The 24,215-nt window shown below is 44.7% G+C and overlaps 1 protein-coding gene across 1 annotated transcript in view; it reads left to right on the top strand.

Moving 5' to 3' along the window:
- RARS2 (arginyl-tRNA synthetase 2, mitochondrial) overlaps positions 1 to 18,692 on the top strand; it is an 84,227-nt gene extending 65,535 nt beyond the window's left edge. The window contains exons 17-20 of the mRNA XM_082251968.1: positions 867 to 962; positions 3,467 to 3,541; positions 15,232 to 15,295; positions 18,565 to 18,692. Of these exons, the coding sequence (XP_082108094.1) occupies positions 867 to 962; positions 3,467 to 3,541; positions 15,232 to 15,295; positions 18,565 to 18,651 (322 nt within the window). The 3' untranslated portion in view covers positions 18,652 to 18,692. The remainder of the gene's footprint in view (positions 1 to 866; positions 963 to 3,466; positions 3,542 to 15,231; positions 15,296 to 18,564) is intronic.
- Positions 18,693 to 24,215: the final 5,523 nt, after the last annotated feature.

Below are 24,215 nucleotides of genomic sequence, written 5' to 3'. Positions count from 1 at the left end.
CTCGATGATTCCTTTGATACTTCTGGTTGGCTCCGGTTGGGCCTTCTAGTTTGGATTTTGATTTCGGTCAATCCCACCCCTCATTTGTGGCACTGCTACTGGATGTCCCAGTTCATGTGAATCAAGAAGACTACGTCTGTCAATGAGCGACAGAGAAAATCGGATTTTTGTAAGATCTTACCGTAAAATCCTTTTCTCTTAAGCTCATTGACAGACGTAGTACCCGCCCCTCTATCATTGAGTTGGGTTGGGTTAAATTCTCTGTTGCTGCTTTGGGACAGAACTGATTCTCTGTAGCAGACAGGAAGAGGATATACCCTCTGGGACTGCCCCTAGGGTGGAGCCAGAACGTTTTTTCTTTCTGCCTAGTCCTACTCCTGTAGAGGGCAGCATAACCCAGTTCTTGTGAATCAAGAAGACTACGTCTGTCAATGAGCTTAAGAGAAAAGGATTTTACGGTAAGATCTTACAAAAATCCGATTTTTTCAACCTCACTAACTATGTAAGACAGAACACCATGGCAGGCAGAATCATGTTCTGTCTGAGCAGTCTCCAATAAGGTTTCTTGTGGATTATACCAGTGGTGTGCAACCCTCCTTTTCAGACTTGCATCATCTATTACAGGAGTATGAGTTGGCTCCGTGCTGGTCTGCACCTGCCCTTCACAGCTTAAGTAACAATACTAAAACCAGTATTAATACAGTCTTACAGATACAACTGGCCCCTTGAGGGCAACCATAATGCTGATGCAGCCTTCAATGAAATAGAGTTTGACCCCCATTGTGCATGCAATATAAGCATAAAATATAGCATTAATATGTATTTACTTATGTGGATTCAGCAATGTACCTGTTGTGTGTTGCCAGTTTACTGAATCTGTGGGAAACAAGAGAGAAAGAAGAGTTTGATGCAAACTGCTTAAAAGACCCTTCTGTATCATCAACCTTGCGACACTTTCTCAGGTATTTTATTTTTACCTTCATTAATACATGGATCGTACACACTGTGATTTTAAAAACTGGAGGTCAATAAATATATCCATCCTTTATACATGTGATCATATATAATTTACTTACAAAGGAATATTAAAGTGGCAAACTTGTTTAACTGATGTATACTTGGTGTATCAATACATTTCACAAACTCTCCAGTGTGATTACCGTTTGAACTCTATTCACACTTGTGCGACTTAGAAATTTGGCAGTTTCCAGTGCGACTGTACATTCCAACTTTGATGCAACTTCTGATGGCTTTGATGTGACTTTGGATGGGTGCAACTTGGATGTGACTTATGGTTAAAGAGCAGGCGGCTGCTGGTGTCCTTAACCAGTAAATAGCGGGTTGTTAAGGAGCAGGCAGCTGCTGCATCCTTAACCGGTGACTCATCAGCTGTTGAATGTAAACAAAAGAATGCCGGCATTAAAAAAAAAAAAGTAAAAACTGTGAGGTTTGCCCCCCCCCCCCCCCCCAATCCATACCATAACCTTAAGGTCTGATACCGATTTTGAGGGGAACCCCATGGCAAAGGTAAAAAAAAGAAAAAACGGCATAGGGGTCCCCCCAAAATTTATACCAGATCCCTATTCGACCATGCAGCCTTGCTTGTGCCTTGTCCTCCTGAACTTTACCAGCCCTTATGCCCTCAATATTGGCAGGTGCTTTGGGTAGGAGCCCCCCCCCCCCAAAGCACCTAGTCCCCATGTTGATGAGGACAAGGGCCTCTTCCCCACAACCCTGACCCGGTGGTTGTGGGGGTGCAGGTGGTGACTTATGGGAATCTGGAAGCCCCCTTTAACAAGGAGGCCCTAGATTCCTGCTCCCTATGTGAATGAGTATTGGGGTACTCATTCACAAAGAAAAAAAGAGTAGTGAAAATAAAGACAGGAGTCAGTCCTTTTTATCAAAGCGGTTGTAAACCACCGATGTTCAAAAAAAGAAATAAAACTGCATATGCATCGCATACTAGCATATTATGAAATACTCACCTTGGAATGAAGCCCTCCAGCGCTGTAAAGTCACTGCTGAGAGGGCTGACATGTTTATCCGGTTTGTTATCCAGGTTTGCGAGCTCCAGCTAAGTGATTGGTTGGGGCCCCAATGACATCACTCCCACGCACATGTCATCGGTTCCGGCACAAACCTCTGACGTTCCGGCACAAACCTCTGACGTTCCGGCAAGGTATCACCAGTGATGTCAGGCTGCATGCAGTGTAAATATCACCTAAACGGTGTACGTTTAGGAGACATTTATTTTATCTATGTCAGCCTTTTTATAGGCTTGTTGATGTTCAGTCGTTAAGTCATCTCCGGCTCTTCGTGACCTCGTGGACCAAAGCTTGCTTAACTTCATGTTGATTGTTTCCATAATATAGGTTTACCTGTAGGTAAAAATTACCAAGTGGGCTTTAAAAAAAAAAAAAAAATTAATTATCCTACGGTGTGGCTCTATCATTAGTCACGATCAACACCACTCCGTTGACCCGCATAAAAGAAAAAAAAAAAAGGTCCACACCTGACGCTGGTTCCTGCCATCTAATAAACTAAGTGGCGGGGCCGAGTGAAGGGGCAGTGAACTGGCTCCTGTCTTTGTTTACATTACACTTTTTTTTTTTTTTTTTCTTTCTTTGTGAATGAGTAGATAAGGCATCCCCACAACCACCATGCCAGGGTTGTGGGAAAGACTCCCATCCCCCCCCCCCCCCCTCCAAAGTCGGACAAAACTGTCGCATGTAAAACATTCAGGTGCGACTATAGTGCGTTTTTTTGGGATTAACATTGAAGTGCACGAACGATTCATTGGAAAACCTAGGGTGCGGCTTGTCATACAATTTTGATGTCCAAGTTGCATGACAAATTGCACAAGTGTGAATGGAGCCTTAAGTAGTTTAATTCACAAACTTTCCTTTAAGAAAGAAACCGTTTGCCATTGTATAGTTGAATAATGCTAATTGGCCTATATTTGTAACTATATGGGAAAAAAAAAAAATCCCTAAGGGCTCTTTCACACGGGCGGTCCGATCAGATCCGCCTGTCAGTTTTTTAGGCGGATCTGATCGGATCCTCCATGCAGCTCTGTGGGGCAGCGGATGTCAGCGGAGACACCAACACTGACACCCGTATCCGATCCTGTCCGTGAAATCTGGACGGATGGAAACTCTATTTTTCCATCCGTTCAGGTATCGGATCGAATGAGAGCGGACAGGCGGTCCGCTCTCATCCGATCCCCCATAGAGAACAGCGGGGGCTGTGACACCTCCCTCTCCGCACTGCAAGCAGAGACGGAGCTGTCATCCGCCGGCTCAGCGGGGATCGCGGATCGATCCCCGCTGAGCAGCACGGATCCGCCTACGGAGGCGGACCGTGTGAGAGAGCCCTTACTTTTACTAAATATGCAAATGTCTTTTTGTGGAAGGGTGCTTCAAATGGTCTATTGTTAGTGGTTTTTAAGCATGTTCTTGTTGCATAGGTATGATGAAGTAATTCACAAGACACTGAAGGAGCTTCAGCCACGATACTTGGTTTCTTACCTCATGAGCCTAGGGTAATTATACAGTAAACAACTCTAATGCTTCTTTGTATACTGCCTGTTTACGTATTGTATATTCAAGAGCAGAGTAAGCCTTGCTTCACAATGTTCTTTAAGAGGACACTCCCAGTAACTTAAGTGCAGCAGCAGAACTGATTTTTCAGCGTGGAAAAAGCCAGTACATGGAAAGTTTCTGCAATTTAGTAATATGGGAAATTCCAGCCACGTCTCTAATGTTAATGTCTCTGCACTAATAGCTGTCCTGACTTAAGCAGTAGAACAACATTTTAAGTGATCCATTTCTGTAGATAAGCATAAAGGGTCTGGATCCAACCCCTCCTAAAACATAAAAAAAAATAAATAAAAAAGCACCTTTCTGCTATGTTTTAGGAGGGTCTGGATCCAGCCCCTCCTAAAACATAGCAGAAAAGTGCTTTTTTATTTATTTTTTTAACGGAATATATATATTTTTTTGAGCTTTATACAAGTACTTTAACGTAAGACAGCATAGACATAGAAACAGAATATCAAGAATCAGGTTCTAGCCCAAGATGATAATACAGAAAGTACCTGCACAATTTATATGTAGAAAAATTACAAATACTTTAACCAGTTCCCATCCGCGCTACAGCCTATATACGGCTGCAGCGCGGACTTGAATTTTCAGGAGGCCGTTTTTAAACGGCCTTCCAGTGACACGCTCCCGCGAGCGCACATCGGGGAGAATCTGTGTCGGCCGTGTCCCTTGGACACAGCCGATCACAGATCGTGGTGAATGGCCAATCACAGCGGCCATTCACCACGTGATCAAGCCGTCCAATGAGAGATGGTCTCATATGTAAACATATGAGATCATCTCTCATCGCCGGCGCTCCTTCCTCACACGGACCTGCAGTGTGAGGAAGGAGGGGGAGCCGTTAGCTGCCGGGGACACACAGGAATGTAATCAGGGCACTGATCACCAGTGCCCTGATTACTAAAGGTAAAACACATACACAAATTGCCACCATCAGTGCCCGCCATCAGTGCCCCCCATCAATGCCCACAATCAGTGCCCATAGTGCTGTCAGTCAGTGCCCATCAGTGCCTGCTCATCTAGGCACTGATGAGCACTGACTGGCAGCACTATGGGCACTGAGTGTGGGCACTGATGGTGCTGCCCATCAATGCTCATCAGTGCTGCCCATCAATGCTCATCAGTGCCACCCGTCAGTGTCCATCAGTGCCATCCGCCACTGCCCATCAGTGCTGCCTCTCAGTGCCCAGCAGTGCCACCTCTCAGTGCCCAGCAGTGCCGCCTATCAGTGCTCATCAGTGCGGCATATTAGTACCTCCTCATCAGTGCCCATAAGTGCCACCTCATCAGTGCCCATCAGTGCAGCCTATCAGTGCCCATCAGTGCCGCCTCATCAGCGCCCTTCAGTGAAGGAGAAAATTTTATTTTCAAAATTTACTCGCAGAAAATAAGAAAAACTTTTTTTTTTTTTCAAAATTTTCTGTCTTTTTTTTCTTTTTTTTTTGTAAAAAATAAAAAACCCAGAGGTGATTACATACCACCAAAAGAAAGTTCTATGTGTGTGAAAAAAATGATAAAAATTTCATATGGGTACAGTGTAGCATGGCCGCGCAATTGTCAGTCAAAGTGTGAGAGCGCTGAAAGCTAAAAATTGGTCTGGATGGGAAGTAGGCAAGTAGTTAAATACAAATGTAGCACTGCCCCCTAGAGGGCTGCTGAGAATAATGCCTTGGGGGTCCCCTGCGTTACCATTAGCAACCGATAGCAGGCAAAACGGCATGCACAGCTTTTGGCTCAGACAATAATCAGATGTTGGTTTTTGTGTTTATATTTGGAACTGGGATGGGAGAAGGGATGAGTGGGATACTCTGACTATGAACTATGCACAATTCTGAGGACACTAGCTGCAATGTGTGCAGCAAGGCCGCTACTTCACCCTGCCTCTGAAGTGAAGATAAAAAAGTATGATCCTGTTTTGAGTTTCTCTTCAGGGTCTAACTTGGCACCCCCTTTCTAAATTGCTGTGTGTGCTGAACTCCTGTCCACTGATACTCTTCTGGAGTGGTCCCCTTTCCTGGGCAGACCCCTGGCAAGCTTCCCAGTACTACTCACGGACACTGTTTTTCCCAAGGTTGCTTCTGCCTCATCTCCGCTTGTCAGTCTCCTGGACCTCCTGGCTCAGCACCACACTCCTGGTCCACTAGGCCGACTGCCTGTGACCACTTTCCAAAACCAACAGGAGGAGAGACAGCTGTCACCCTCTTCCTGGGACCTGGCTTCCCCCCCAAAGACATCCTGTCACATGTGCCCTTGGCTTTTATAACATATCCCAGGATGCACCACTGTTTGTGCCACCCACTGGGATAGTTACAAAAGCCTGTGTGTCACAGGTTTCCTCCACTATCCAACAGGATACAGTGGGGACATTCCCTCAGGCCAGATGAATCACACATGGACACATGCAACAGGCCTAACTAACAAGCAGGCTCTCCTGATAAGCAGACAGAGCAAACTATATTTTACCTGCCTAGCACCTATCTAGGAGGGTGCTACATATTTCTGAGGATTCATTTCAACATTGAACAACTACAGTGCTCTTGGTCAATCCAAAATATTAAACCTCAAACCTGAATATTTAAGTTTAAAAGTGAGGTTTTGGCTTTCTTTGAAGAATATCTATGTGTGCACATTTTTTTGGGCAACTATTAGCATGCAGAATTATTATATAACTAAATGAAAAACAAACATTTTCCTATCTCACGTGTTTATTTTCATCTGAGACTAATAAACACACAACTCAAAATTTACAAATAAACATTTCTGACATTTCGAAAAAAAAATGCAGATCAGTGACCAATATAGCCACCCTTCTTTTCAATAACACTCCTAAGCCTTCCATTCATGGAGTCTGTCAGTTTCTTGATATGTTGTTGATCAACTTTTTGTGCAGCAGCAACCACAGCCTCCCAGACACTGTTCAGAGAGGTATACTGTTTTCCTTCACCAGGCATTCTCCTGCAGATGGACACACTAGGCTTTTACCTACCTAGCACCTACCTAGGAGGGTGCCACACAAAAAAGCAACCTAGATTGTTATATGTATCGTTCTTTGATTATTTTTTTTTTCCCCCCAAACCTTGGAATAATAGAACAGTCTCATCAGGAAGAACTATGTTAAATAAAGCTGGGATTATGAAATTAATAGGGGATAATGTGGGAATCCGAAAGACCCAAGATAAAAGTTAATAAAACTTTATCAGATGCTCTTTGTGACATTCACAAATCATGCAAGCATTTAGTAATCTCATTTAGGAGTTTTGTGATTGCAAATCTGTAAGCATCTCTTGTTTCTTTTAGTACAAACCTCATGCAGAATTGAGGCTCTTTCACACAAGTAAACGTTTTCCATGTGTGCCTTCCTGCGAGCTGCTGTTGGATGCATGCTTATGTATAGCTGATGCTTACAATTTGCTCTATGGTAATCAAAGGCTGTACATGCACATTGGGCGCAGCAATACATTATCTTGAGTACAAACTAACCAATACAAAATAAGCTTAACCACTTGACCTCAGGAAGATTTGACCCTCTTCATGACCAGGCCATTTTCTGCTATTCCGCACTGTTAGTTAACTAGAATTTGTGCAGTCTTGAACACATTAAATTTATATCATTTTTTTCACACAAATAGAGCTTTCTTTTGGTGGTATTTTGGCACCACTGGGTTTTTTGTTTTTTTTTTGCAATAAGAATAGATGGAAAAGTTTAAAAAAATAACCAAAAAAACACTTTCTCTTACGTCCTCCGACAGTCGCCGCCCACTTCATATTCATCACCAATGGGGTTATGTCCTTTATTCCGTAGGAGTAGCTAGGCAATAGAATATGTTAGTACAAAGACTTTTAACATATCCCACCCCCAGGGGGTGGTCCCCTCAGTACATAACCCTCCACTTCCTGTATCCAACTCAGTTTCATTTGTCTAGCTGTCAGGAGTAGCTGGAAGTTTCTGTGCTGGGGCACTTGTCTCAGCTCTCTTTCCTTTCTTTGGATTTTATTTGAGTTTTTTCTCTCTTTCTTGTTAGCTGTTATTTTACCAGCGTTAGTTAGTTCTTCTGATGAAGAGGATCATGCGGGCTGCGTCTCCGGCTGATCCCCCTGGTAGCAGGCTGTGGGTCAGTGGCTTCTCAGCCCGCCATCGAGCGTTCAGTCAGGTATCGCTCCTTAGTTATCTGAACGACCCATCCCTGTTCCGTGCAGGGATGCTAGGTGAGGTGGCTACCTCACTGGACGCTGTGCGGTTTCTCAACCCACCTTCTGATGCGTCCTGGATGCGACTCTCCCTGCCTCATGTGCAGCGGTTTGTTCGCCTGTGCGGGTCCCCCACGCCATGTGAGAGGTAAGTGCATTTATGTGGGGACCTGTCTGTCTGGGGGGTGTCAGTCTGGGACTGTGTACCTTGCCCTGTGTTCACACTATTACGTTTTCCCTATCTCTCACATTGCAAGCTGTGGGCTGCAGGAGGGGGGGCTGGCTGCACTCTGTGTCAGTTTTCTGTTTGTGTGAACGGCTGTGTGCTGTGGGGCTTGAGGTTCTCATGCTTGGGGCACATTACAGCGCCGCTGCGGCGTTTTACCATGTTCCTTTTTTGGGCAGATGGTGTGTTTTACTTCTCCCTCATGGGGTGTGGGAGCGGCAGTTTCGGCGCCAAACGGCGCCATTTTGACTGCGATCGCTCCGGCCGCATGTTTTACATGCATGGCGGCCATTTTCCTGTAGCCTCCATAGGCTTTCATAGAGCGCCCTGTATGCCAGCATTTCCTTTCCTTCAGGAGCACCGCAGGCAGCAGCAGCACCACCGATCTCTCCAGGTTCATTTCTTTTTATTTTTATTCCCTGTATCCTGCCTTGGTATACTTGTCCCTGTGGGGGTCCCTTGTGTGGGATGCTTAGTGTGAGTGGGCTACGATCGCAGCGCTCTCTTAAAGGGGCGGTCACCCATTTATTTTTGCTGCTACAAGGGCATGGATTTTCAGGAATGCTAGTTTCCTGCCAATTTAGGGGGAAGCCAGGGGACTGCGGTTTCCCCCCCCCCCCCCCCGGGGGGGGGATTTGGCTGCGATTGTGGCTAGCCTTGCGACTCAGGTGCAAATGCTGGTGGTTGCTCAATCCTCTAACAGGCCCAGAGTTTTCAATTTCCTCTGTTTCAAGAGGGTGATGGTACTGGGGCTGCTGGGGCAGAGATCTCCTTATCGGGGTCTCGTTCCTCCCGGGACCTTATAGGGTCAGTAATGGAGGCTGAGGTAGAGGGGGTTGATAATTCTCCCCCTGGCTCGTCTGAAGAGCTTGCGCTCATGGATGAATTGGTTGCTTCTATCAAGCAAACTCTGCGTTTGGAGGAGGAAACATGTCCTCCTGCTGCCTTGGCGGCTTATGGGACGCAGAAAAGGCGCATATCATCGCAGATGTTTCCATGCACTGATGATTTTCAGCGCGCTGTGAAAGAACGATGGCGTAATATACGCAAACCTTTTGCTGTACCAAGTAGGTTTAAGCTGCGCTATCCTTTTACGCCCGCTACTGATGGGCGTTGGTGTGTCCCACCTCCGGTGGACCAGGCGTTAGCAGTTTTGAACAAGTCCACTGCGATTCCTGCTGCAGACACCCCGGTGTTCCGGGATGCCACGGACAAGAGGATGGAGTCCTTTGCCCGTCGTACCTATTCTATTATGGGTTCTGTGTTGAAAGCTTTATTGCTTCACTTATGGCGGCCCAGGCGGTCGCGAACTGGACGCAGGTGCTTAGGCGTGTCCGGGTGGCTGATTCTGCCCCCCAGGCGACTTTGGATATGGTGGATCAAATCCACCAGGGTGTCATGTATTTGTGTGATGCGGACCTGGATATGGTTCCGTTGGCTGCACGTGTACACAGTGTGGCGGTGTTATCTCGCCGCCTGGTTTGGTTGAAGGGTTGGTCTGTGGATCAATATTCACGTAAGACCTTGGCCAATCTGCCGTTTGATGGTTCTCGCCTTTTTGGCGAATCCCTGGATGCCCTAATTAAAGGGGTCATGGGGGGTAAGAGCACGCTCTTACCTCAATCCCACTAGACTAAGACGGCTCCTGGAAAACAGAATGATTTCTTTCGGCCCCCTCAGGGGTCCTTTCGTGCCTTTCGGTCACATTTTGGGACAAGCCGTCCAAGGGTCAAGGCTCCCGCAAGAAGCCGTGGGCAGGTAGGCAAAAGTCCGGCCATTCCGGTTCTGCGGCCCACAACAGTGCGGCCTGAAGGGGCGCCCTCACCCACTTCACAGAAAATCGTTCGATCTGGCCACTAGATCGAGTTTCTCGGCCGGAGAGCAGATTTTTTCCCTCAAGTCTTCTGTTATCCCCGGAGCGTTTGCGGGACCTGCATCTAGTGGTGCAGGACCTGAGGGCTCAGGGAGTGGTGGTCCCGGTGTCTCATCGGGACAGATTTCGGGGGTTCTATTCCAATCTGCTCACCGTGCCCAGGAAGGAGGGCAAGGTGCGTCCGATTCTGGACTTAAAGGCGCTGAACCGCCTTGTGCGGGTGCGCAGGTTCCGCATGGAATCCCTGCGGTCGGTGGTGGCTGCCCTGGTTCCGGGGAAGTTCATGGCTTCCATCGACTTGCAAGATGCGTATCTTCACATCCCGATTTTCGAGGGTCACCAGAGGTACCTTCGATTCGCCATAGCGGAAGATCATTACCGATTTGTGGCGTTGCCTTTTGGTCTCGCCTCTGCTCCAAGGGTGTTCACCAAAGTGCTGGCACCGGTTCTGGCTTTGTTGAGGGCCCAGGGCATTTCGGTTCTGGGGTATCTGGACGATATTCTGGTTCGGTCTGCGACCAGCCAGAGTCTGGAGAAGGATCTGTCCATCACGTTGCAGACTCTGCAGGAGTTTGGTTGGACGATCAAGTTTCCAAAGTCGACATTGTGCCCATCGGTTCGGATTTCTTACCTGAGTATGATTCTGGACTCTGTCCAGGCGTAGGTCTTCCTGCCGGAAGAAAAACTCGCAGCTCTTCAGGAGGCAGTCAGGTCCCTCAGGGACGTTCCATCTTCATCCATTCGGACGTGCATGCGGTGTCTGGGATTGATGGTCTCTGCTTTCGAGGCGATTTCCCTTCGCCCAGTTTCACACGCGGGATCTCCAAGCGGAGATATTGTCCAAGTGGGACGGGCGTCCGCAGTCTCTGGATCTCCAGATGTCATTGAGTTCTCAGACCAGAAGGGATCTTCTGTGGTGGCTTCTATCCCCTTCAGTATCGGGGGGCAAGTCTTTTCGTCCCCTTTCGTGGACGGTGATCACCACGGACGCCAGCCTGTCGGGCTGGGGTGGTGTTCTGGGCGTTCTGTCCACCCAGGGTGTTTGGTCGACGGAGGAATCCTCCCTTCCGATCAACGTTCTGGAACTGCGAGCGACGGACAATGCCACGGCGGTGACTTACATCAATCACCAAGGGGGCACCAGGAGTGCCCGGGCGGCTCGAGAAGTGGCCGCGATTCTGTCTTGGGCCGAGACGCATGTCCCGGCAATATCGGCAGGTCACATTCCGGGGGTGAAAATTTGGCAGGCGGATTATCTGAGCCGTCGAACCCTGGACCAGGGAGGATGGTCCCTTCACCCGGCTGTCTTCCAGATGTTGTGCGCGAGGTGGGGTCTTCCGGAGGTAGACCTGTTCGCGTCTCGTCTGAACTACACAGTACCACGGTTCGTGGCAAGGAGTGCGATCCTCGGGCAGACGCGTCGGACGCGTTGGTTGCCCCGTGGCATCAGTACCAACTGATGTATGCGTTCCCGCCGATTCAATTGCTGTCCAGGTTCCTTCGCGGAACCGACCACGGTGATTCTTGTGGCACCGGACTGGCCTCGCTGGTCCTGGGACGCAGACCTCGTAAATCTGGCAATCGACGCCCCGTGGCGTCTGCCTCTTCGAGAAGATCTTCTGTCACAAGGACCGATCTTCCATCCTGCTTTACAGTCGCTGGCCTTGACGGCCTGGCTGTTAAAACCGAGGTCCTGAAGAACAGGGGTCTTTCCCCTGAGTTCTTTAACACCTTAATAAATGCGAGGAAGTCTTCCTCGGGGAAGGTTTATTACCGTACTTGGAAGGCGTATTTTGCCTGGTGCGTATCCAGGGGTTTCTCTCCTGACACTTATCGGTGTCTAGGGTGTTGCCCTTCCTTCAGACGGGTGTTGACCAGCGTCTGGCGCTGGCCACGATCAAGGGTCAGGTGTCTGCTTTGGCCGTTCTTTTTCGACGGCCTGTGGCATCTGATTCTTTGGTTAGCACTTTTGTGCGGGGGGTACGTCATCTGATCCCTCCTAGGAGGGACCCTCTTACCCCTTGGGACTTGAATCTAGTTCTATCAGTATTGCAGCGTGCTCCTTTTGAAAGGTTCAGGGAGATCTCGCTGTCTTTGTTATCCAAGAAGGTCGCCTTTTTGGTGGCTATCACCTCGACTCGTCGAGTGTCTGGGCTGGCAGCCTTGTCCTACAAGTCTCCGTGTCTGGTTGTGCATTTGGACAAGGTGGTCTTGCGACCTAACCCTTCTTTTCTTCCAAAATGGGTTTCGGACTTTCATCTCAATGTGGACATTGTCAAACCTTCGCTTTGCGCGAAGCCGAAGCATCCGACGGAGGTGTTGCTTCACTCCTTGGATGTTGTCCGGGCGATTAGAGTCTATTTCACATCGACTGAGTCTTCTCGCAAGTCGGATGCCTTGTTTGTCCTTCCGGGAGGTCCTCGGAAGGGCATGGCGGCGTCGGCTTCTACAATCGCCAAATGGATCAGACGGACCATTGATCAGGCCTATGCTTTGAGGGGGAAAGTTCCCCCTGTACCTGTGAAGGCGCACTCTACCAGATCTCTGAGTACGTCTTGGGCCTGTCGTCATGGGGCCTCTGTGGCCCAGGTGTGTGAGGCGGCGACTTGGTCGACCGTACACACTTTCACGATATTCTACAGAGTAGATGTTCAGGCATCGGCTGATGCTTCCTTTGGCCGCAAGGTTCTTAGTGCGGCAGTTTCCTAGAGCCCTTGTTACGGGTTCTTTGGCTTTTTGGGATTTTTGTTTTTTCCCTGGGTTTTCTTGCTCCTGTTGAGCGAGTGTTTTGTTCTTATGCCCAACTGGTTTCCTTCCTTTGGTAAGGTTCCTTTCTCTGATGGGGAGACGGCGTTGCCTTGGGCGCGGCTGTGTTCTTCCCACCCCTCATGTTTACACTGCTTTGGGACATCCCCATTGGTGATGAATATGAAGTGGGCGGCGACTGTCGGAGGACGTAAGAGAAAACGGAATTTTTGTAAAATCTTACCTGTAAAATTCCTTTCTCTGAGTCCTCCGACAGTCGCCGCCCCCGCCCCTCTTTTGGGGTTTTGATGTACTCTCTACTGCTATTCCACTGAAACTGAGTTGGATACAGGAAGTGGAGGGTTATGTACTGAGGGGACCACCCCCTGGGGGTGGGATATGTTAAAAGTCTTTGTACTAACATATTCTATTGCCTAGCTACTCCTACGGAATAAAGGACATAACCCCATTGGTGATGAATATGAAGTGGGCGGCGACTGTCGGAGGACTCAGAGAAAGGAATTTTACAGGTAAGATTTTACAAAAATTCCGTTTTTTTATTTTCTACTATAAAACCTATCCATTAAAATAATGTAAAAATAAATATTTCTTCATGAATTTAGACCAAAATGTCTTCTGGTACATGTCTTTGGTTAAAAAGATACTGGATTTTTTTTTTTTTTATACTAGTAATGGCAGTAATCAGCAACTTATAGTGGGACTCTGATAGTATGGGAGGCAATCTGACACTAGCTGACGCTGGCTGGGGGGTACACAGATATCAATAGTGTCACTAATACTGTGATCAGTGCTAATACTATACACTGTCACTGTACTAATGACATTGGCTGGGAAGAGCTTATCAAAGGGTTAAATATGTGCCCAACTATGTGTAATATGTGTGTAATGTGGTGCTTTTACTAAGCGGTCTTGCGTTTTTGTTTTTTTTTGTTTTTTTTCTTTCCCCGCTCAGTGTTCAGAGCTCTGTGTTGTTTCACAGAACTCCCTTCCTTGTAGTGACAGAGCCGATCAGCAGGTGCCAGCGATCACTTGTTTCCGACACCCTCTGATCGGCTTGTGCTGTGACAAATCGTAGCACTTCTGGACCAGGGGGTGCACACAAGCGCCCCCTACCTGGAAGGGCTGGATCATGTATCAGATACGTGATCCAGCGCAGAGTGGCCGCCCTGCCTCAGTATATCTGTGTGGGGCGGTCAGCAAGTGCTTTTAAGGTAAAAAATATACTGAAAAATAAAGAATGATGTACAGATTTTTTTTTTTTTTGACAGGAAGAGAGTGTTTCTTCTCTGCCAAAACACAATTTTCTTTTCTTTTAACAATGCATTCATATGCACAGTGCTATTTACAACCCCAATTTAAAAAATGTTAGCAAACTGCACCATCAGTACTTAAAGATATATCCAGGTTTTAGAGCCGCAGATGACCCATCAAGACATCTTTTTCAGGGAAGGCCTTGCATATTTCAGCAAGACTTTGCTAAACCACATACTGTATCTATTACAACAACTTGGCTTCATAGTAGGAGAGCCTGGGTGCTTAACTGGCCTGCCTGCAATCCAGACCTTTCACAAACTGAAAGTATTTATTGCATCTTGAAACCAAAAAATACGTCAAAAGACCCAGTACTGTTGAATCCTGTATCAGGCAAGAATGGGACAACATTCCTCTCTCAAAACTCCAGCAACTGGTCCCCTCAGTTTCCAGACATCTACATAATGTTATTAAAAGGAGAGAGGATGCAACACTGTGGTACACATAGGCCTGTCTCAGCTTTAATTATTTGAGACATGTTTCTGCCATCAATTACGAAATTACCTTATTTTTTTCTTACAATGGTACATTTTCTTAGTTTGAACGTTTGATATATTTTCTATTGTAAATAAAATATGGATTTATGAGATTTGCAAACCATTGCATTCTGTTTTTATGTAGATTTTACACAGCCTCCCAACTTTTTGGTAATTGGGGTTATACATTCCCAGCATCTGGCAGATGCCAGAGAGCAGAGGCTAGTGCCATGATAGAGCAGCACCCTCACACGTGAGTGTTGCGCGCCCCCCCCCATCAACAGATGAAAGGGACATCAGTAGAGGATAGAAGCTGCAAATATATCACCATGGTGCTCTCTCGAGGGGCACATTTCATAATATTGTAACTGCTTTCCTGACCTACTCTGCTTTTTATTAGGTATATTTATATGTGGGTGTTAACATCAAATCTGCTAGCCTTCTAACTGATTAACAAGTAAAAATAAAATAGCCATTTGCATATGGCAGGGCCACATAACTCATTCTACTGAAGCACAAATGGAAACTCCTCTTATCAGTCTAAAGACTGCCTAAAGACATTCATTCAGTCAGTTTAAAGCTTTCTATTTGTTACTCAGCAATGATTTTCTGAAGTTCCCCAGAAATATTATATTGCTGCTTGTAGAAGCATTTAGTTACTCTTTCTTGTGTCATTTTCCAGATGTGCTATTACATTTTGCAGCATAATGCTTTTATTGCCACAAACCGTTTTAGTTTAATTGGTTAATGATTATGTGTGCTTTTTTTATTTATTTATTTTTTAAATAGTCATTTAGCGAACGTGGCACATCACTCTCTTCACGTCAAAGGAAGCAGCCCAGATGTGGCACATGTAAGTCTTAATATATTACTTTTGTTTACTGAACTTTAATCCTGAACTTAATGCTCAAAATCTTCAACTGAAATATATTCCTCAGCCACAAAGGATATAAATCCTTTGTGTGTACTGAATGCCTTTGAAAACCCGCTAGTACCTTGTAAAAGTAGCAGTGACCCTATCACAGTGCTGTACATATCCTGAGCAGGGAGGGGTGGGACAGACTCAGCATGTCCTCCCATTACAGGCTGCCTGCAGAAAACTACAGGAAGGAATGGATACAAGACCAATTATCCTGCACAAGGAGAGAGTGCAGCAGTGACCAATCTCGATTACAGGGAAATCCTGCACAGAGACAAAGTTACTGCAGAAATCTGGAAGAAATATGCAAAGCATACCAATATATTCACCAATGAGCTATACCTTTGACAGGTTAAAGTGGTTGTAAAACCCCCTTGTGTGTTTGTACCGATCGGTAAGCCGATAAGCTTTACCTATAGGTACTGTAAATATCTCCTAAACTTGCACAGTTAAGGAGATATTTACTTTTATAGTGTGCCGATGATGTCATTGGCACATGTGCTCTGAAGGAACGGCCACCCATGCCATTTCTTCAGGGCCCTATGCCGTGACCGGTGGCTCCCGGCACAGCCAGATACTGCGGACCCAGAAGGAAGACTTTTGAAGATGGATGCGGCCCCCAGCAGGGACGACAAGGGATTCATTTGGAGGTATGCGATGCATACTAGCACATTATGCCTTTACTTTTCAGGTAACAAAAAGAAAAAAAATTACTTTACTTCCTCTTTAAGTGAATTTCACTGATTATCTCATTACAATAGCATCTGCTTGCTGCCAAATCCATCTCCCGGCAACTTTCAAATATGTTGTTCCTGAAGTTAATGGTTTAAATGCAGAAAAATGAGCAGTTTGTTGTGTATGGGGGCTGCATAGGTGCCTAGGCTAACCTGTGTCCACAGCCAAAGGCCCTTACAATGGGCATGTGAGCATCAGAAGTGCACCATGGAGGAAGAGAGCCTGGTCTGATGAATCACGTTTTCTGTTACATAATTTAGATTGCCGGGTGAGTGTGCATCGCATGTGCAAGAGATGGCACGAGAATGGAAGCAATGTCATGCTTTTAGCAATATTCTGCTGGGAAACATTGGGGTCCTATCATTCATATGGATGTTACCGGGCATGTGCTACCTACATAAACTTTTGCAGTGGCCTCTTTCAGCAGGGTAATGTGTCCTGCCACACTGCAAAAATTGGGTCAAGGAACATGATTTTGAGGTGTTGACTTGACTTCCAAATTCTGTAGATCTCAACCCATTGAGCATCTGTGGCATGTACTGGAAAAACAAGTCCAATCCATGTAAGCCCCACCTTACAGCTTAAAGGATCTGCTACTGGCGGCTTGGTTCCAATATCACAGCATATTCTCAAGATTCCAGTGGTGTCCACAATATTTGCTTAACTTAAACGTTCACCATCAAACGTTTTTCCCCCTTATACGAGTCCTGGGAAGAAAGTCCTGTATGAGGGGAGCACTGTGTGTGTGTGTACATAATCTCACAAAAGTGATTAGAAAGGTGTCAGAACCTTCCATGTTTTTATTATCGTGTCCCTCTGGGGCTTCAAAATAGAGAAGGGAAATTCCACTTCCTAAGCCATTAACTGGACAGGAGGTGATGGGAATGCTGCTAGGGCTACACTGGCTATTCATTCTCTTTGCTGCTCAAAAGTCCTCTTAATTGTATCACACTGAAAGCAATGTGAGGTTGATGAAAATGATAATTCCAGTAAGTCATTGAAACGTCCAGTAGCAAGGACATTTTGAATGCTGATGCTGTAGCTTTTAACCTCAGTACGGGCAGGGAGCTGGAGAAAGAGTATGCAAGGAGCCTGGCATTGTACCCACGATTCTCTGAAGAAAAAATGAAATACATAACAGTAAAGTATTTTTGTTTTATGGTACTAATAGCCAGAGGTGGGGGACTCGAGTCACATAACTTGACTTAAGTCAGACTTAAGCCACCAGTTTGAGGACTTGAGACTTGCTTGAATAAAATTAATAAAAGACTCGACTTGACTTTGACTTGGTATTCATGACTTGAGACTTGACTTTGACTTGAGACATATGACTCAAAATTACTTTACTTTTTTAAGTTAGAAACATAACGGGCACATTCATTTTGCTTTAACACATCTTGAGAAAATGCAAATATTTAATGACACCACAGTAACTTAAAACACCTCAGTGTGTTCTGATTTTTAGGACACTGGCTGTTTAACAATGGAAATACTTAACCTGTTTTTAGTGACTGTGGTGCTGAAACATGACCGGACGAAGGATTTTGAGCTGTTTGGGCGTTTTTAAAGTGTTTCTTTAATATGCCAAGAAAAAAGTATTAGGCAGTTTTGTTAATGTTGAAAATGAAACAAAACCTTTCCTGACCACTGACTTTTAACTGATTTAAAGGTGAAAATCAGTATTTTGACTTGACCAAAATAAATGACTTGACTTGCTTGACTTCTAGCAGGGACTCGACTTGACTTGCTTGCTTTTCGCCACAGTAACTTGGGACTTGCTTGATACTTGAAGGTTAAGACTTGAGACTTGCTTATGACTCGCACATGTGTGACTTACTCCCATGTCTGCTAATAGCCATTGTAGCCTTGTATTGCAGGGAACAGACAATAATAAACAACTGACAAGTTCTAACTTTTCCCTATGCTGCCAAATAAAGCTGGGTACACATGGGCCAAATGTTAGGAGACCACAGCCGCTAAAAAAAAAAACTGGCTGACATTCAACCCGTGTGTATATCTGTGTTTCTGATAGAAGCCGGCCGTGCATGCTGGAAAACCAGCATCCGATCAGCGCTCTCAGCCAATGGCAGAGAACTCTAATCGGAGTGTTCTGGCATTGGGGCTATCCCCCCTGTCAGAACACAACAGCTCAGCAGGGGATCGCTGAACTAACCTCACATGGTTAGTACAGCAGTTCTGACTGGAGCTGACGTATTTTAATTTTTCGTTCAACCCATGGGGTTGAATGGAAAAAAACTAATGGTGTGTACCAGGCTTAACAAAAAATTGTGTTTTTCAGAGATCCCATGCAAGATAGGGGAACACAGTAATAAAAATTTGGCAGATATTCATGTTTCACCCAAAACTGCAAAAATGTTCCAATGGGTGCATTTATTTAGCCATTTTACAACTGTTTGTTGTATTTTTATGTACAGAAATGTGTAATTTTTTTTTTTCTTTCTCCACAGGCTCGGCTTCTCTTTTTCAACAGTATACATGTAGTTTTGGCTAATGGAATGAGACTTTTGGGAATTACCCCACTTAATAAAATGTAGTTTAAATACCATGTCGGGAGGCTGTTTTTAATAAAAACTGAAAAAAATATATATAATTTTTTCTCTTTTGCCCGTTCATTTGATATTTTAGTAGCCATGGCTCATTGGTTCTGAAACCACAATAATGTTACCTGCAAATGTGTTAATGGGGGGGAGGAGAAGAATACTTAAAGCAATTTTTTTTTTATACCATTCTCACTGCACTCTGTCCACTGCCACAGGCCCTGACAGAAGTAATGTTAAATGACTACTCAGTGGTATGTTTTTCTAAGCAAGCATATGTCAATAGAAAAAATTTTTGCAGTCCATATCTGCAGTTCATGCACATTTTGCAATTTTTTTTTCTCTTTCAGGGCCCTTAAGCTTTGTACAAAGGGGGAGTGTTTTTTTTTTTTTTTTTTAGTTATGCATGCTGAAAAACAGAGGTTGCCGTACTAAGCGATGTTAGTGCGGCGATTTCCCCCTGTGCTATTGTGTTCTGACAGGGGGACTGCACCGCCACGACCCCCCTCCCCACCAGAACACACTGATCAGCACTTGCTAGTTTTCCAGCATGCTCATTCAACAGAAGCAGGTTGTTGAACCAGCTGCTGTACACACTGGCTGAATGTCAGACAGTTTCTGTTGAACCTGTCGATGTTTGGCCCATGTGTACCAGCCTTTAAAGAAAAATGCCTGTTGTGCTGCCAGGAATGCATTCAGCTCTAAATTTCTTATTGTGGGCTGAGCATTCAAAGCCACAGCCATTTTTTCTTTTGATGAACTAGTTTATCCAACTGTGTTCATCTCTAATGCAATGGACAATAAAACAGACTTGCAGTCCCATGATGAGAACTGGGTGGGCTGACAGTGAGATCACCCAGGAAGCGTGCACAGGACAGCTTTGAATTTCTGACAAGATCCACAAGCTTCCTTTTTCACATTTTTAAAATGGATATAAACAAAATTCTTTCAATTTTACAGACCAAAATGAATCAAATAAAGTTTACCTATAAACAATAACTTATTTTCCGCGCTGTGATGTATATTTTGGTGAAAAAATAATGTATAAAACCTGAAGCTGCTGCTCACTAGGTAAAATACCAGAAAAAACTAAAAACATAAATAGACAGCGCTAACAGGTGACAAAATGTAAAATGAATTATAAATATATATAAATGTGCTACAATAATTAATTGGTGCCCTAAAACATTGATGCTCTAAAAAATTGATTGGTACAACCAAAAAGTGTATTTATAAACAATACATATATAATAAATAATAAAGTGCTAAGATTAAGTGTCCATAATATAACCATTAAGGTGCAAAGTGATTTGTTAAGGTGCAGTCCAATGAATGCTTCTTCAACAGAAAACTAAAGTGCCAAACAGGTGCTCGAATCCATAAAAGTGCCCAAGTGCTCTTCAGGAAAAAGGCCCCCAATGGGGATGCACTCACCAGATTTTGGGTAAAAATGAGCCTTGAACATGTATAATGTTCCTTGATCGGATCACAGGATCAATGCAGCTACCCTAGCATATGAGATATCCCTCAAACGGATGGATGGATGACATGCACCTCATAGACTGGCTCCTTAATAATTCGTCTCCTCTCTCTCTCCCATGTGTGTTTCAAATATAAAGAGAGAAGCCATACATAGTGAAGCCCGTAATATTTATTTGAAACAGAATGGTAAGAATAATACTCACAAAGTATCTTTAAAAAATCGGCAGTAAACAGCATTAAGCAGCCTAGCACAGTCAATCCTCCAATTTCCGTGTCGCTGCCGGCGTGCGTTCCACGGTGGTTAACAGGAAATGACGCTGCAAAAGCTCCGCTGCCCGGAAGTGCGTCGACGCGTTTCGTCCGCCTTAATGGGCGTTTGATAACGCCCATTAAGGCGGGCGAAACGCGTCGACGCACTTCCGGGCAGCGGAGCTTTTGCAGCGTCATTTCCTGTTAACCACCGTGGAACGCACGCCGGCAGCGACACGGAAATTGGAGGATTGACTGTGCTAGGCTGCTTAATGCTGTTTACTGCCGATTTTTTAAAGATACTTTGTGAGTATTATTCTTACCATTCTGTTTCAAATAAATATTACGGGCTTCACTATGTATGGCTTCTCTCTTTATATTTGAAACACACATGGGAGAGAGAGAGGAGACGAATTATTAAGGAGCCAGTCTATGAGGTGCATGTCATCCATCCATCCGTTTGAGGGATATCTCATATGCTAGGGTAGCTGCATTGATCCTGTGATCCGATCAAGGAACATTATACATGTTCAAGGCTCATTTTTACCCAAAATCTGGTGAGTGCATCCCCATTGGGGGCCTTTTTCCTGAAGAGCACTTGGGCACTTTTATGGATTCGAGCACCTGTTTGGCACTTTAGTTTTCTGTTGAAGAAGCATTCATTGGACTGCACCTTAACAAATCACTTTGCACCTTAATGGTTATATTATGGACACTTAATCTTAGCACTTTATTATTTATTATATATGTATTGTTTATAAATACACTTTTTGGTTGTACCAATCAATTTTTTAGAGCATCAATGTTTTAGGGCACCAATTAATTATTGTAGCACATTTATATATATTTATAATTCATTTTACATTTTGTCACCTGTTAGCGCTGTCTATTTATGTTTTTAGTTAAAGTTTACCTATAACATAACCCTCTGCTCAGGTCATGATTTGGGTGGCTGCAAGTGTATTACACTTGTCTTATTCCTACTTCTGGGTATATTTATTATTAAATGTGTGTGTGTATATATATATTTTTAGTTTTTTTTTTTTTTTAATCTCACATTCTGATTTTAATCTTACATTCTGATGATATGTACCAGATTCAACCTCTAAATATCAGGGCAGTAGGCAACCTTTTGAGCATAATGTGCCAGAAAATGTTTTCAAAGAAACAGAGTGCCGACTACATAAAAATAAATTTCAATTTTAATGTTATTTCACACTCTCAATTCTGAAAAGGAAATTTTATAAAGTAAATGCTGTAAACTATTTGAATAAGTGATGAACACACATATAAATAGATACAAATGCTGATAGCATTGTCAAGGCTACCTTCACACCTCAGATCAGCCCAAATCCTATAACTTCAGCCCTCATGTGAGCCCAAATCCATGCACCTTTACACCTCATACCAGGCCCAATTCCTGCACCTTTAGATCTCAAATGAGGCCCAATTCCTGCACATTCACACCTCAGATCAGGCCCAATTCCTGCACATTCACACCTCAGATCAGGCCCAATTCCTGCACATTCACACCTCAGATCAGGCCCAATTCCTGCACATTCACACCTCAGATCAGGCCAAATTCCTGTACCTTTAAACCTCAGATTCAACCAAATTTCTGCACCTTCAGATGTCAAACCATAATTTATACACACTTTAGTTTAGGCCCAATTTCTGCCCTTCCAGATCTCAGATCAGGCATGATTTTCACACCTTCAGATCTCATAAGTCCCAATGCATGCACCTTCACACCTCATATGAGCCCTAATGCATTCACCTTTCACTTCAGATCAGGCCCAGATCTTATGAGACCCAGTTTCTGCATCTTTAACCACTTGCCGACCGCCGCACGACTATCTACGTGGGCGGTCAGCCCCTCACAGGCAAAGTGACGTAGGTCTACGTCGCTCGCCTGTGAGGGTTTAGGGAGCGAGCGCGCGCCGCCGGAGGCGCGCTCCCGCGTGGTCACGGACCCCCCCGCGCGCGTGACCGGCGGACCCGATCGCCGCCGGCCACTCTGCGATCGGCGGGGGAGAGGGAGATAGTCAGGCAGCTTGTGTAAACAAGCTGCCTGTCATTCTCCTCTCTGTATGAGAGCTGATCACATGGATCTACTATGTAGATCCATTGATCACTCTGCATACAGTTGAAGCCACAGCCAATCACAGTTAGAATCACGCCCCTAGGGACACACACAGCCCCTCCCTCTCAAATAAAGTTAACCCCTTCACTACCAGTGCATTTTTACAGTAACAGTGCATATGTATAGCACTGATTACTGTAGAAATGTCACTGGTAACCCCAAAAGTGTCAAAAATGTCAGTCAAGGGTCCGATCTGTCCGCCGCAATGTCGCAGTACCGCAAAAAAAATCGCAGATCGCCGCCATTACGCGTTAAAAAAAAAAACAACAAAAATGACAAAAATCTTTCCCTTTGTTAGTAAACGCAATAACTTTTGCGCAAACCAATCAAAATACGCTTTTTGCGATTTTTTTTACCAAACATAGGTAGCATAAAACAAATTGGCCGAAAATATTAAAAAATTTTGATTTTTACATTTTTTTTTGGGGGAATTTCATATAAAAAAAAGGGAAAAATATTGCTATTTTTGCAAAATTTACGCTCTTTTTTTGTTTATAGCGCGTGATCAAAAAATCGCACAGGTGATCAAATACCACCAAAAGAAAGCTCTGTTTGTGGGAAAAAAAGGACGCCAAATTCGTTTCGGTACAGCGTCGCACGACCGCGCAATTGTCCGTTAAAGTCACGCAGTGCCGAATCGCAAAATGCCCTCTGGTCGTTTAGCAGCCAAATCCTCCGGGGCTTAAGTGGTTAAACTTCAGATCAGGCCAAATTTCTGTATCTTCACACCTCAGATTAGGCCTAATTTCTGCACATTCAGATCTCATGAGCCACAACATCTTCGCACCTCATATCTGACTTCTGCACCTCTAGATCTCAGATTAGGCCTGAGTTTTGCACATTCGGATCTCACATGAGCTCCAATGCATTCACCTTCACACCTTAAATCAGGTCAAATTTCTGCACCATCAGATCTTATACGAGACCCAGTTTCAGCATCTTCACACTTCAGATCAAGCCAAATTTCTGCACCTTCGCACCTCAGATCAGATCCCATGTGAGCCCCAGTCCATAAACTTTCACATTTCAGATCAGGTCCAACTTCTGCACCCTCACACCAGATCTCTGATTGGACCCAATTTCTTCACCTTCAGATGTGCCATAAATACACCTTCACTCCTTAAATCACACACAATTTCTGCACCTTCACACCTCCAGATCAGGCACAATTTCTTCACTGTCAGATCTTATGTGGGACGCAGTGCATGCACTTTCACATTTGAGATCAGGCTCAAATTCTGTACCTTCACACAAACCAAGCCCAACTTGTGCATCTTCACACCTTAGATTAGACCCAATCTCAGAACTCAGATCAGGTCCAATTTCTACACCTCCAGATCTCAAATGAGCCCCAAATTCTGCATCTTTAGACCTCAGCTCCAATTCCTGCAGCTTCGGAACCCCTTAAGCTCTAATTGATACAATTTTGGGCACACATTTTTTATATTAAAGCTGAACTTCAGGAAAAAAAATGTATTGTAACTATTACTTTACAACAGCTATTTGTAACTGACTGCATGTCCAGTGTGGCTTTTTTTTTTTTTGGATCCTGTAAAAAAAAAAAAAAAAATGTTTCATAAATGCAAAAGTACAGTAGCTTAGCCCTATTAATAAGTACAAGAGGTGTGTATGGCTGCTGCCTAATGCAAAATTCATACTTAGCTAAAAGCCAGCTACTACAAAAAAG

Source organism: Pelophylax lessonae (assembly GCF_965119305.1).
Source record: "Pelophylax lessonae genome assembly, chromosome: 3".
NCBI lineage: Eukaryota > Metazoa > Chordata > Amphibia > Anura > Ranidae > Pelophylax > Pelophylax lessonae.
The sequence above is the reverse complement of the archived record's forward strand: the minus strand, read 5'-3'. Positions and strand labels throughout refer to the sequence as shown.